Below are 14,120 nucleotides of genomic sequence, written 5' to 3' on the forward strand. Positions count from 1 at the left end.
CGCCGCGCCCACGCCCTGAGCCCCGCGGTCGCCTCGAGGCCGCCCCGCGCCGTGCCCCAGCGGAAGGCCCGTGCACCGCCTTGCCGCCCTCCACCGCCGACCTTGCCCCGCCTTGCCGCCCTCCACCACCGCCCTCGGCCACGGCCACCGTGCCTCCCGCGCCCGTCGAGCCGGACTCGCTGCGCGGAGCCCTGGGCATCCCGCGCTCGCCGCGCGCCACCGCTGTCGTCGGCCGTGCCACCGCCGACCCCACCACCTGCAGCGGTCAGCCGTGCCACCGCCGGCCCGGATCGTCGGCCTGACCCACGCCCTTTGTCCACTGCGACTCCGTCGACGTCCGCGGATCAGTCGTTGGAAAGGTAAAAATTATGAATATGCAATGTACCTACTTAGTTGGTATTTGTTATTTACTAGTTAATGTGATGACTCAGGTAGTTGATTTAGTTAGTGATCTAGTGAGATATATGTCGATAGATAGAAACATAGATGCATAGGTACATAGATATAGTTAGATAACTACTTAGATATGTAGTTACATATTTAGTTAACTACATATGATCTAGCTATTTAGTGAGTACACTGTATATATATATACACGTAGTTATTATCTTATTTACTTAGTTTGTAGTTAGAAAGTACTTGTTAGGTACTATCTATCGTCTAATTTGGACTAAATGACATGTGTTTCGTTACGTGTTTGAACTAGATGGACAACCTAGTTACCATATATCATGGAGGCACCGTTGAAAGCGATCGCTATGGATATGTTGAAGTTTATTGACATGCAAAGCGTGCCTATGCTATTCAATGATAGGCCTTCATTTAGTGAGATGGTTGCAAGGGCTCGGGAGGAGCTGCATTGCCTTGGAGATGATGGCATTGAAGTTGATGGTGTACTGCACCTAGGTTCTCCTCCCAACATATTCAAGCGAATGATCTCAATTGGTTGTGCGGATCAGTGGGAGAACTATGTGAGATCGGCTATGAAGAGCCAGCTGCAATGTTTGGACAGTGGTTGTGCATCGGGTGTTAGTCGATCCCATCCCTCATGGGTTTACCCTAGCAATGGATCATCAGGCACACATCGACCCTCCCATTCCGGAACCTTATCTGCATGTGGAGATTGCACCTACGGTTCCCGATGCTCAATCTGCCCCAATGCGGTAGTTGGAGATGGTTGTCAGACTCATGTTTCCATGGTAGATCCTCCTTATGAGATCCCTTTGACACAGAATCATCCGAGTAAGTATCTTAACCGCATAGTTTTTGGGAGCTTACCCCGTTCCTTACATCTATTTCTTTCATTCTTTCCTCATTTCTCTACTGATGTTGTAGGAGACATTCCTGAGAATGTGGATGTGCCCCCTGTTGCTGCGCAAGTGCACTTTGGAGATGGATTCCGTGACTCCAATAGTGTTGAAATTGTGCATGATTCAGAGCCATATGAGATGGCTAGGGCTCTTGATTCTGATGATGATCGCCCTATTGGAGAGCTAACGGAGAGTGATGTTGGGATGATGAGGTGTATCTTTCCCGGCCACTGTGATCCTAGAGTTCACGAGTTCAGCGATCTTGCTCATTCCGATCAGGCATTTGCAGAAGGACATGATGATGAGCTCCTAGAAGCTCCTGAGGCCGGTCCTAACATGGTAATTGAGAATGGGAGGGTGTTCAATGACCTCCCTGCTTTGAAGAGATGGTTGCAGGCTTTTGTAGTGATACGAAAGAGGCCTTATAGGGTATTGCATTCATATGCGGAGCGCCGTTACACAGTTGTGTGTGACAAGGAACGCTGCCCATGGAGGGTTTGTGTAAGGAAGCAACAGGTAACCAGAAAATGGAAGATCACAAAAGTTGTTGGGCCACACAATTGTGCTGATCATGAGCTGACACTGAGGCATCGGCAGTTGACATCTACCCTCAGTTGCCAAGCGGTTGATGGGAATTTTGTAGGGAGAACCCAACATGAAGGTGAGGACAATTATCAGGACCATTGAGGCGTTGTATGGAGGATATATGATAACTTATGGTAAAGCATGGAGGGCTAAGCAGCGAGCGTGGAAGATGATATATGGGGACTAGGAGGATGGGTATGAGTAGCTGCCAGTTCTTTTCAATGCAATCAAAGCGGTGAATCCAGGCATGCATTATGAGTACATCCCAAAACCTAATGTATGGAAGGATGGGAGGCAGATATTCTTCCGTGCCTTCTGGTGCTTCCCTCAGTGTGTCGAGGCCTTTAGGCACTGTCGTCCTATCTTCTCCATTGATGGTATGTTCTTGATTGGCAAATACCAGGGCACACTTCTTATAGCCATATCCTGTGACGCGAACAACAAGTTGGTTCCTTTGGCATTTGCTTTGGTTGAGAAGGAGAACAATGACAGTTGGGGATGGTTCTTGAGGCTAGTCCGGATACACGTGGTTGGGCCTGGCAGGGAGGTTGGCGTCATATCTGATAGGCACCAAGGGCATACTTAATGCCATGCGAGAGCAGATAGAGGGGTATGCACCTTTGCACCATCGTTGGTGTACTCGGCACCTTGTCGAGAATCTACTCCAGAAGGATGGTGTGAAGGGTAACTTTGATTTGTTCAGGAGGCTGCTCGATAGCTTGAGGACAAGTACTTTCTGGAAAAATTGGAGCAGGTTAGAACTGCATCAAATGCAGAAGGTAGACAATGGATCACATGTTTGATGAGGGATTTGGAGAAATGGACGAGAGCTCACGACGCCGGTGGATGGAGGTACGAGTTTCAGTGCAGCAACATGGTGGAGTCATTCAATAAGTTGCTATTGGGGATACATGGTATGCCCATGAATGCAATCATTCAATTCACCTTCTATAAGCTTGTTTCCTGGTTCAACGATAGACACGCTCACTGCATTGCAGTTGCGGAGTGATGGAGAGATATGGGCTCCGAAACCAAAGGCACACCTAGAGAAGGCAAGAGAAAGGGCTGGCACACATGAGGTTACATGCTTTGACCACACCATAGGGACTTATCAGGTCGAGCATAGGGGCGATACAACGTCCGACGGTGAGGTCTGAGATGTCGAGGATACATGTGGTTGTCCTCCAAGATTTCAAGTGCACTTGGGGTAAACCAAGGCAGTACCACTTTCTATGTTCTCATTTGGTGGCAAGCAGCTAGGCATCGCAACTATAATAGTCAAGAGGAGGATACCTCATGAGTTTAGTGTCGACACGCTTATGCACACATGGAGCCCCTGCTTCGTGCCTTTCCAGGACCCTAGAGAGTGGCCTCCATATGATGGGCCGAAGTACATTGTAGACCCAGCTTACCGTTGGAACAAGCGTGGATCAAGGCAGAGGATGAGGCATAGGATGGTTATGGATCAGATACCCAGAAGAACGAGGCATAGGGAGAGGAACTCCATTTGTTACTGACCCCGAGCAGTACGAGTGCGGCAAGTGCGGTAGACTTGGCCACAATTCACGAAGTTGCCATTGGCAGATTAGTGAGGTAGGACTATTGGTTGATTTTATTATTTTATATTTGTCGTATTATTTAATTAATTATGCATGTCTCAATTTATGCTTGTATTTGTGTCAATTACTTATACATTTCTAAGTTCATGTTTCATTGTATATTGAAATTCTAATTCATTCACTTTTTTTCTAGGATGGAGCAATTCCACCTACTCGACCCGACGTACGAGGTGACCCACCGAGGACGTCTCATAGTGCTGGGGCAGGTAATAATCTTTAAGTTTTGTTCAAAATTTGGTGAGCATACATGTGTTCATGAAGTAACAGGAGACTATGTTTTATTCGATGCAGGACCTTCCGCTCCTTCGTCCTAGAACCCACAATAGGTTCTTGGACATGCGGTACGATGACAGGTACACTCCTTTCCTGCAAAGAGCTGGCCTGAATGTCATCTCTTTTCAGGTCCATCGTGGGTTGCCCAAGTTCAACTCAGCGGCCATAACTGCGTTGGTTGACAGGTATTAAATTGAATCATTGCCTCCATTCATGGCCATTTGTTCATGCGATTGACTTTTTGACAAGTAATCTTGCTTTGTCTTTAATATAGGTGGTGGCCGGAGACTCACTAGCTTCCACCTACCTTTCGGGGAGATGACAGTCACGCTCCTAGACTATCAGAAGATGCTAGGCCTAAGGATTCACGGCAACCCAGTCACCGGGCAGTGCAGGTCAGAGGGCTGGAGAGCACGAGTGGAGGCCTTCCTTGGGCGTGAGCTTGGCGAGCAAGGGGCTCGCACTTCTAGAGTTCCCATCTCCTGGCTATGGGAAGAGTTTGCACAGTGCCCTGAGGAGGCAGATGAGGAGACAGTTGGGTACTACTGCAGGGCATGGATCCTACACCTATTTGCCTGCATTCTCTTCCCCGACGCCACGGGTGATAGTGCGTCCTGGATGTGGATCCACTGCCTCAGTGACTGGGACCAGGCAGGCCACTACAGCTAGGGCTCTATAGTCTTGTGTTTTCTATACCGGCAGCTGTGCGAGGGGTGTCGTCGGTCTTCGTCCAACCCATCACTTGGTGGATGTGTGTACCTATTACAGCTGTGGATGTGGGCTCGTCTTCCAGTTGGCTGTCCAGAGGTTCTGGCTCGTCGTGAGTGGTTCCAAGGTTAGCCTCCAAGTCGGCACCCGATGTGGGCGTACCTTTGGGACCAGGTCAGGGTTCCGTACGCGAGGTTAGACCGGGCGTACATTGAGTTCACGAATGAGCTAGACACGCTGACGGCATCTAGCGTAAGTAAATTTTATTTTCTATGCTGCTTTGAAAATGATTAGTATACCATCTAACATCCTTTTTGGACATGTTGCAGGTGGAGTGGGAGCTGTACGGTGGAGAGGGCGCACTTCCTTTTTAGTTGAGCAACATTTGTGGGTTCGATGATGACTTTTGTAGGATGAGGTGCCCTCTAATCTGCTTCTATGCTATCGAGTTTCACCTGCCAGATAGGGTTGCATGTCAATTTGGAGTGAGACAGCTTTGGCCTATGACTCTGTTCTTGACTGGCGTTGACTTACACAAGTAAGTGTTTTGATATTTCAAATGTCTCATGATGGTCCATTTCTATTAATATGGTTACATGTACATGAATTCAAGTAATGATGACATACATGCAGGTTGGATCATCAGAAGAACAAGAAGATTTTTGACTAGGAGAGGCACCACCAGTCCTTCATTGAGCAATGGGAGGAGATGCATGATAACATGGACGGCAACAACGAGCCGCACACGAACCATGAGTTCAGGCGGTAGTCGCGGTACCAAGCTTGGTACCAGCGTGCGACACGTTGCAGGCTGAGGGTACAGTGGACAGAATGATGACTACGCCGACATCGAGTCCTCCGATGATGAAGACATGGCGTATGACCAATCGACTCGTACAGGAAGGCAGGTGGAGGTAGGACCGATCTTGGATAGAGTGGTAAGGCAATTGCCTTATTTTTTTATGTTAAGTTGCACAACAAGTACATTAGGCATTCTTGGACCGACATTAGGAGTTATCTATTTTAGTTAGTGCCACCTTCGAGCCGTATCACCCTTATAATACGTTAGATTCTTATACAAAAGAAAACAAAACCTATTGCTATCTGTTCAGAAGTATTATTACTGAGAACTTTGTTGCAGGGCAATACACTCAAATGCTCAGTTGAAGAGATTGAGCACATTCGGCCGAGAGTCAGTGACGACTACATACTTGGCTTCCTGGACGTAAGATTAAAAATATTCTTTCAAACATATCATTAATACGTTAGATTCTTTTAGTTAATATAGTTTTGTACAACAGAGGCTGTCCCGTCGTCTACGCCGTGCAGGCTGGTCGTTGTGGTTGCAGGACAGACACGATGCAAGACGTGTACGTTCCTTCTGCACGTAGAGGAGGCTTAGGTTCCTCTAGCCAAGCAGCTATAGGGGATGGGGATGAGGACGAGGAAGACGACGACGACGATGATGTGGACAAGAGGACATGAGGAGCTTGGCCCCTCTCAGCTCCATGACGCTTCCTCGACTCATCCTACACCGCCTCTAGGCACTAGGCGACGCTGTCCGCGTGATCCTTACACTCCAGGTATGAGCGCTCTGGGTCACAAGGGTAAGGGCAAGAGTAGGAGGAAGTGAGGGATTTGGTACCTGTTAGTATGCACTATTATGATTTTGTATTTACTTTTGTATAACTATTTGGGACTGTATGGACATTGTGGACTATTTGGACTGTGCAGGACATATTATGTTGGTTGTGATGTTCGTTGTGGTTGCATTTTGCTCCTTGGATGATGAAATGTTTGGAATATATAATGATGTCTCTGTTTGTAACTGTGGATGCTCACAAAACAAGGGAAACTCTTGCGAATTTTTTTCCGTGAAACATTAATCATACTACACTGCTACAAAGGCACAAATGTAGTACACAGATTAACTATAAATTTATTAGAACGTGTATAATCCAAACTGTACCGTACATACGCTTTGTAGATGAATCTAGGGTTACCAAGCAACAGTGAACGAATCTATGCTTTTTAGACAATAAAAATAGACTTTTCAGATACAAGGACAACATCGATTTATCACATCACTGACATAGTACTGGCATGCAAGAAGCACAACTCCACTCTATCTCCACCATCCATCTTATGACTGTTTGATCCAAGGGCCGAGGTGAATAGGCACACGCATCGCTGACATGGCACATTGAGAGGCCTGCATTCCTCCTCTCAACCTATAAATAACCACTCACTCCCTCTCATTCACACACACAACAAGGAAGAAAACACTCCTTCAGCATTTTCTTTCGTTGCAGTACCAATGTCTGGAGGGTTCGTCCAGAGGAAGAGGAAAGGGGAAGGGAACTACCATTAGGTGGGAGGGTCCACTTGGTCCCGATTTCTTTGAGGAAGCTCTTTATGAGAGGTTCCCAGTTGAGAGCAAAAGTGATTTCACCAAAGAGGCACCACTGAGAGGATACGATGAACAGAAAGAAGAGTGGCCAAAATGCATGCATGGTGAGGACTGCCTAGTGTAGATGTTCACTGAGGGAATAGATGGAGGTTGTCATTTTATCAAATGTCCGTGAGCATAGGTAATTGCTATTACTATTAGTTTCTTCAATATGTTCCTCTTGTATATAACTTACACGACATACTTATTGTAGTCTTCCTTGGCTGAAGACAACTATGGGTTCAGTAGGTGGGTCGATCCTCGACCTATTTATCCACATGCGGAGTACATCTACTACCTACAGGACCATATCTTCGATCTAGAAAGGGAAGTTAACAGCGGTTACAAGGACGACGGACAGGACGATAACAACAATGGTGCCGATTCATAGGAGGCACTCTACAATGATCCATATTGCACCTGCCCTAACCACAAGAACAAGGGGCCTCCCTCGTCACCCCCGCCACCACCACCAACAACAACGGGAGGCTACTATGGAGAAGGTGCAACACAATTTGCTATGTGGCCACACTACTAGGATGACTTTATGTTATTCACATGCCACATCTATGTGCTTGTTGTTTGGTTTAATTACCTAAGGCATGTTAGGTTTAGTCGAATGAAACTCTGTACCCAGGTTCAGTACATGTTCTCACATGCCATTTCATTTGTTTCGTGTGTTGAATTATATAATGTCGTACGTCGTTAGGTTTATTTGCAGCACGTGTTCACATTTCAATACGTCCGTATCATTAAGCGGAATATTAAGACCATAAATAATGAAAACAACCACATAATTAAAAGTTCAATACTATGCCACATTACACAACATAATAATACTAGAAGTATGTGCCGATAGTAGACATAGGGGCAAATGCACTTCCAAATCCTCAGTCTGAAACGTACTGAGTAAGCAACTCATCATCCGAGTACCAGTCCTCTACTACAACCCTGTTGCCATGGCTAGGCTCACCTGCGTTGCTTTTACCTTGCCTGTCACCTGTAGTAAGCAGGCCTCCGCTTCATCTGCGGCCATTGCGGCCTGAGTGAAGAACGTGTCGTCATCCTCCTCCGCCTGTAAGCCCATCTCTACTAGACCGATGAGCTCGCTCAGTCTGCCAGTGTCTTCCTCTGCCTGCTCCGCCTGCAACCCCACCTCTGCTAGAGCGATGCGCTCACTCAGTCTGCTAGTATCATCCTCAGCCTCCTACGCCTACAAGCCTGCCTCTGCTAGAGCAATGAGCTCACTGAGTCTGCCAGTGTCGTCCTCATCCTCGTCCCCCTCATCAGACAACACAATCGGTGATTGAACGGTGCGACCAACTTGTGATCTATGCTCATCTAACTTCTTCTCCTCATACCTTGCATGAGCCAGCTACTGTGGCATGTTCCTCGCTGCAACCAATCCCTTCATGTATAAAATGCAATAAGTTAGCAACGCGATTATATTACATTTAAATCATGCAACGAAAAAAATACTTTGAAGCACTCACTGCCACATAATGCAACAACATGCTCAGTTCAAGACCTGCATCTGTACTCTTGTCTCCTCCCTTGCCTCATTCCTTGCCCTCTCCTCCTCTAACGTCATCCATCTCTCCAATCCCCATTTGTTAAGCCCAACATCGATCGGGTTACAAATACCGCGTTGTCTAGCAAACTCACGCATCTTTTCTTTGTGATGTTTAACGAATAGGTTGACGTAGTCAGGTCCATATCCCCTCTTCCGTACAATTACTTGCCTCTTCTTCAGTTCATCCAAGAACTTAGCTTGACCATCATAACATTCCCACCTGCATTTCCTAGTGCTCTGTTCAAACGGAAAATTCTATCATATATGTCTTAGCAAAAGAAACAAAATACGATTTCATGTTTACCACAAAAATAACCAACCTCATCATACTCAACCATATGGCCGCAATAATGGCCTATTCCAAGCTCCGAAGGGACTAGGCCATAGTTGGATTTAACACCACATTCGCACATGACAGGAGGTGCTTTGTAAATTACCCTTTCTTTCTTCTTTTCCTTAACCTTTCCGGGTTCTTCCGGCCATTGGTTCTTAGGACCATACAACCACTCCTTGAAACGACACTTCGCCATTGAAAACACCTAAATAAGGAGACATTAGTACATGAACACATATAGCTCAACATTTCAACACATACACACTTACTTCATGCTTGTTTGGACACACAAACTCCAACGTATTCTCAGGTTTATCACAGCTCGATCTCCACAATCGCACAGAGGAGGTTCCTCGAGTCGTCTAACTGTGGCTAGGTGCTTCTCCTTAGCTGTCATTGACAGAGGGTTAGGGGGGAGGGGTGGAACCCACCGCTTGAAGTGCTCACGTGGATGTCTCCCTCTAAACCAATCGTCGAAAAGGAGGTACCTAGGATCAAACTTGTCTGCACCATCGATCCACTGAAAGAAAAAGCACCTCTCATGGTCCTACACAACGAGATTCCAACATAATATTAGTAGCATACTTACACAAATAAAGAAAAAGGATAGTGGAAACAATTTCTTACATTAAAACGACTGCATGTGTAGAAGCAACGCGCCGCTGTGTCCGGATGTTTCGATTGAAAAACATGGGCCGGGAAACCACAGTCACAGTTAGGGACAGGGAGGTCAGGAGGGACTGGGGGCATCTTTGCTAGACGCGTCGGGGTATAATTCTCGAGGACGACCCCGTTTTCGCCAAAACTTCCTCCCGAAACATTTCTTGCATCTAACAAAATGGATGTAATTTAACAAACATAAATCAAAACATCACAAATAAATGTCAATGAGAACCATAACTACAATACAACCAATTTCGTTCTAAGAACCCAAAGCAGTTAACATTAAACCATAAACCTAGGGTTTCCCATTTGATGCACAACAATGAACCCATAACATAACTACATGCGCCTAGGTTTGCTAGCTTTTCCACGCCTTGGCATCATCCTACGGTTGTATAATACATATATTGATGGATACAATGAAACCCTAAGTGATGACGATTATTACGTTAAAAAATCCGACTAATACATACCGAATCGATGCGAAAAAAACTAGGAGGGGAGCGAGGATACCTTGCTCTCGAAGATCTATGGATCAAATCAAAGTTTCCAAGGTCCAATATGCCGATTCGTGAGGTAGGGTGAAGTGGGGAGAGAAAAAAACCCGAAAGGGAGGAGAAAGAAGAGGAAGAACGCTCGGCAGGAAGGTTGGCCGAGGGTTAAATGGCAGTGAGCTCGGCGCCAGAGTGACTAGGCGCCGAGCTCACTGCCATGTCATCTACCGTGCCCAGGAGCTCGGCGCCAGAGACGCTGGCGCCGAGACGTGTTAGCTCGGCGCCAGCACCAATGGCGCCGAGCTAAGGGTCCATTTTTGAATTCTTTCCGCCAGGGGTCTATTTGTGAGAAACTTTCAAAAAAGGGCCAAAATATAAAAAATTCAGTTATAGGCATGCACTAGATTAATGATGGGCCAACTCTAGGGCATGTTTGAAAATAACTGATGTGCTAAGTTTGTCCTAAGTTAAACCATTGCAAGTTTGAGTGTCTAAGTTTATGAAAACTACTAATATTTACAATACTAGATAAGTATTATTAGATTTATCATAATTTTTTTTCCATATACATATTTGGTGTCATGAATCTTGATGTAGTTTTCTATAATTTTGGTCAAAGTTAAATCAGTTGACTTAAAACAAACCTAAATTATTAGTTATTTTGGGTCGGGGACAGAGCATGCGAGGCTTTCCTCCTCTCCTTGATGTGCCACCAAGTGCTCAGGATAGCAGCTAGGTGCATCTCGCTGAAAGCGCCTCATCATGTGGTCATATACTGTTATGATGACCACCGAGTGTCCAGGATACAATGCTAGAGACGCCAGGGTAGCTAGAAAAGGCAAAATCATCTACTGCTATGCACCCCAAAATTTAATATTTTCCTATGATTTTTTTTTTTTGAAATGAACTATGGGCCGGTGTTCCAACTTTCCATTTTTTCAAAACGTCACATATATGGTGCACGTTTTTTGTTTGTTATGGTTGACTTAGAACAAACCAAAAACACAAGATATGGTGCATTTTTCATGGTATCCATTGACATTGTGCATCGATCATCACATGTTTATATATGTGCCGAGCGAGCTAACACTTGTACGGGCGGTGTCATGAAAGAATAATATATTTCTGCCCTTTAGATATATTAAAGGCCATGATGCATATGTTACATACAAGGAACAAGTAGAAAGGTACGGTGCTGGCCTTTTTGACGTCCCGGCTACCTTCGAATCCACCTTTGTTTTGTGCTCTCGGAATTCGTGGCGATCGATAATGCTGAGCACGATGAATCTGCGGCTGCCAAGCAACTTTGCGCCCAGATAACAAAGGAATGGGCGTCGCAGTGTCCAGGAAAGATCACAAGGACCCAAGCCGGAATCGCCTTTGCTGGCCACACAACCTCGGCATCGGTTGTACAACAGGACGAGCCTAAAAAAAAGCCAAGGCCAACGTTTCTACTTCGTACGCACTCTGACTGTTACAAAAAAAAAAAAATCAGGCCTTTAGTTCCTCCCGTAAAGTTTAGTCCCTATCACATCAGATGTTTGAACACATACATGGAGTATTAAATATAGACTTAAAAAAATAACTAATTGCACAGATTGCGACTAATTTTGCGAGACGAATTTTTTAAGCCTAATTAGTCCATGGCTTGACAATGTGGTGCTACAGTAAAGCTACAACAACCATGTGCTAATGACGGATTAGTTAGGCTTAATAAATTCGTCTCGTGGATTACTGATGACTTCTGTAATTTGTTTTATTATTAGTGTCCGAACACTCCCGTGTGACATCCAATGTGACACCCTAAAACTTTAGCAGACAGTTGAATCTTTACTTGCTGACATATATATTGGACCCTTTCATTGGATGATCAATCGTCTTGTCCTTCGTTGGTATTGATGCATTGTCATGACTTTGATCTCCATCGAATGATATGCTAGGTTGCTTCTATGCTACACCGTTGGTTTTGATGCTTTGCCATGACTTTGATCTTCGTGGAGAGGGATGGGTCGAGTGAGAGATGATGGCAGTTGAGAGAGGGGAGAGTTGGGTGACGGAGAGGGGGCCGGGGTTGAAGTTGGGGTCATCACTACTACTCATTTTCACAGCCATCACTTTCACCACCAGTTGGTGACATGAACCGGCGGTGAAAATGGGGGTGATTATTACTGCTAGATGGTGACACGAAAAGGCAGTGATAGTCCATCATCACCGTCAGTTTGTGTCACCAGCCGACGGTGATAATCACCCAATTATCACCGATTCGTATGACCAACCAGCGGTGAAAATCATTATCACCAAAGCTTTGTATTATAAACTAGCAGTGATAACCATGGTCCAACATAGTAAAACTAATAACTTTTTCAAATCAAGTCAGATGAAGATGAACTTTGTATCAAAACTGTAGGTCTCGATGAGATCTACAACTTTATAATTGATGACTTTTTCAGTTGAAATCATTGGCCCCAAAATTCTCTCTAAAGTTCTCATATTTTGAAATTCATTATTTTTCAAATTGTACAATCTCGGATGAAAAAACCGACCAAAATCAAATTTGTAGAACACGATGACAACAATAACTTTTTAATTGATGACTTTTTCATTTGAAATCAATTGCGGTACTAAAAATTTATTTGAAGTTCTTAAAATTTGAAATTCAAAATTTTCAAATGATCTCTGGTGGAAAAACAACCAAAAACCAAAGTTGTAGATCTTGATGAGAATTACAACTTTATAGATCGATGATGATTTTTTCCATTTAATTCGTTTAGGGTCCCAAATATTCATTTCAAAATTGTGAAAAGTGAATATGAGATGAATGTATATGTTCCTTGAACATAAGTGACTTTAAGGTGGAGTGGTTAGATGAGCTATGCGCAAGGGCCCATGCCTTAGGCTCAAATCCTGTTGGTGCGCAGCTTGTGTATTTTCACACGAAAAATCGCGTGACTTGTGATGCACGACCGTGTGGCCGACTACTAAGGGATTCCCCAGATTAAACAAAACTTATTTTTTATTGTTTTTTGTTACAATTTTGAAATTTTGGACACCCCATCATCGCCGGCTGGTAACACGAACTGATAGTGATAACCATTCTTATCACCAACAACTTTCATTACCAGTGATGAGGTTTGGAATCGGCAGTGATGAGGATTCTGTAGTAGTCTAGGTTTAAGGTGGGCTAGTTGGGCCTCAAGCCTTACTTTGGTGCAAACATTTTCACTACAAGTTCGTGGGCTAGATGAATCCCTCCTTTTGCCACCAGCTAGGTGCCACTGTCGGAGCCGGCCTCTGCGCGCTCCATTCTTGGCTTGGGCGATGCGAAGAGACTGGTTTCCTTAATGCCTTGCTTTTATGGAGTCTTATAAACCCAAAAAGATGGATGTTTGGTAGCGTGTACATGCCGTGCAAGTATCCATGGCCAAACGGGCCGCCCAGACACGGCACGGCGGGACACGGCACGACGGTGCTGCCGTACCGTGCCGCGTAGTGCCGCCGTGCAGGCATCCTGGCCCAGGCACGACACTATAGACTATTAGCCGTGCCGTGCCGTGCTGCTAGGCACGCAGCCCGCACGTGTCGGTGCAGGCCCACAGCCGCTGCTGTCGCGCGAGGTCGCTGCAGCCACGCCGCCGCTGCCGTGCCTCGCCTCCATCGTCGCGGATGCGCCCCAGCTGCGCGGATGCGCCGCGCGCCGCCGGCATGTGGATGCACCGCCAGCCGCGCGCGCCGCCGCCGTGGGGATGCGCCGCCAGCCGCGTGACCGCCGCCATGGGGATGCGCTGTGGGGAGAGTATGCGCGCGCCGCCGCGCAGGCGCTGGGGCCTGAGGGCACGCGGCCGTCGGGGCCTGAAGGCGCTGGGAGAGTGGAAGATCTGTAGAGGGAGAGACAGGGAGCGGCGCAGTGAGAGATCGAGAGATACAGAGGCTGAGGAGCTAGGGTTTGGAAGGGTGTGACGTTTATATATGTGGCTCAGAATGCATCCAACGATTAGCATCTATCCTCAGAGCATCAGCCGCTGGAAATAATCTGGCCAGCGTCGTGCCAGTCCATTAGCCGTGCCGTGCCCGGGCCGGCACTGCAGCCCAGGCACGACACTACCACTGGGCCA

At 46.2% G+C, this 14,120-nt stretch overlaps 1 protein-coding gene across 1 annotated transcript in view; it reads left to right on the forward strand.

Moving 5' to 3' along the window:
* The window catches only part of LOC136454178 (predicted GPI-anchored protein 58), a 15,066-nt gene extending 1,177 nt beyond the window's left edge, over positions 1 to 13,889 (forward strand). Inside the window, exons 2-3 of the mRNA XM_066454702.1 lie at positions 1 to 264; positions 13,570 to 13,889. The exon at positions 1 to 264 is cut by the window's left edge and continues 233 nt beyond it. Coding sequence (XP_066310799.1) covers positions 1 to 264; positions 13,570 to 13,889 — 584 coding nt within the window. The remainder of the gene's footprint in view (positions 265 to 13,569) is intronic.
* The last annotated feature ends 231 nt before the right edge of the window (positions 13,890 to 14,120 follow it).

This window comes from Miscanthus floridulus, chromosome 5, assembly GCF_019320115.1.
Source record: "Miscanthus floridulus cultivar M001 chromosome 5, ASM1932011v1, whole genome shotgun sequence".
Lineage (NCBI taxonomy): Eukaryota > Viridiplantae > Streptophyta > Magnoliopsida > Poales > Poaceae > Miscanthus > Miscanthus floridulus.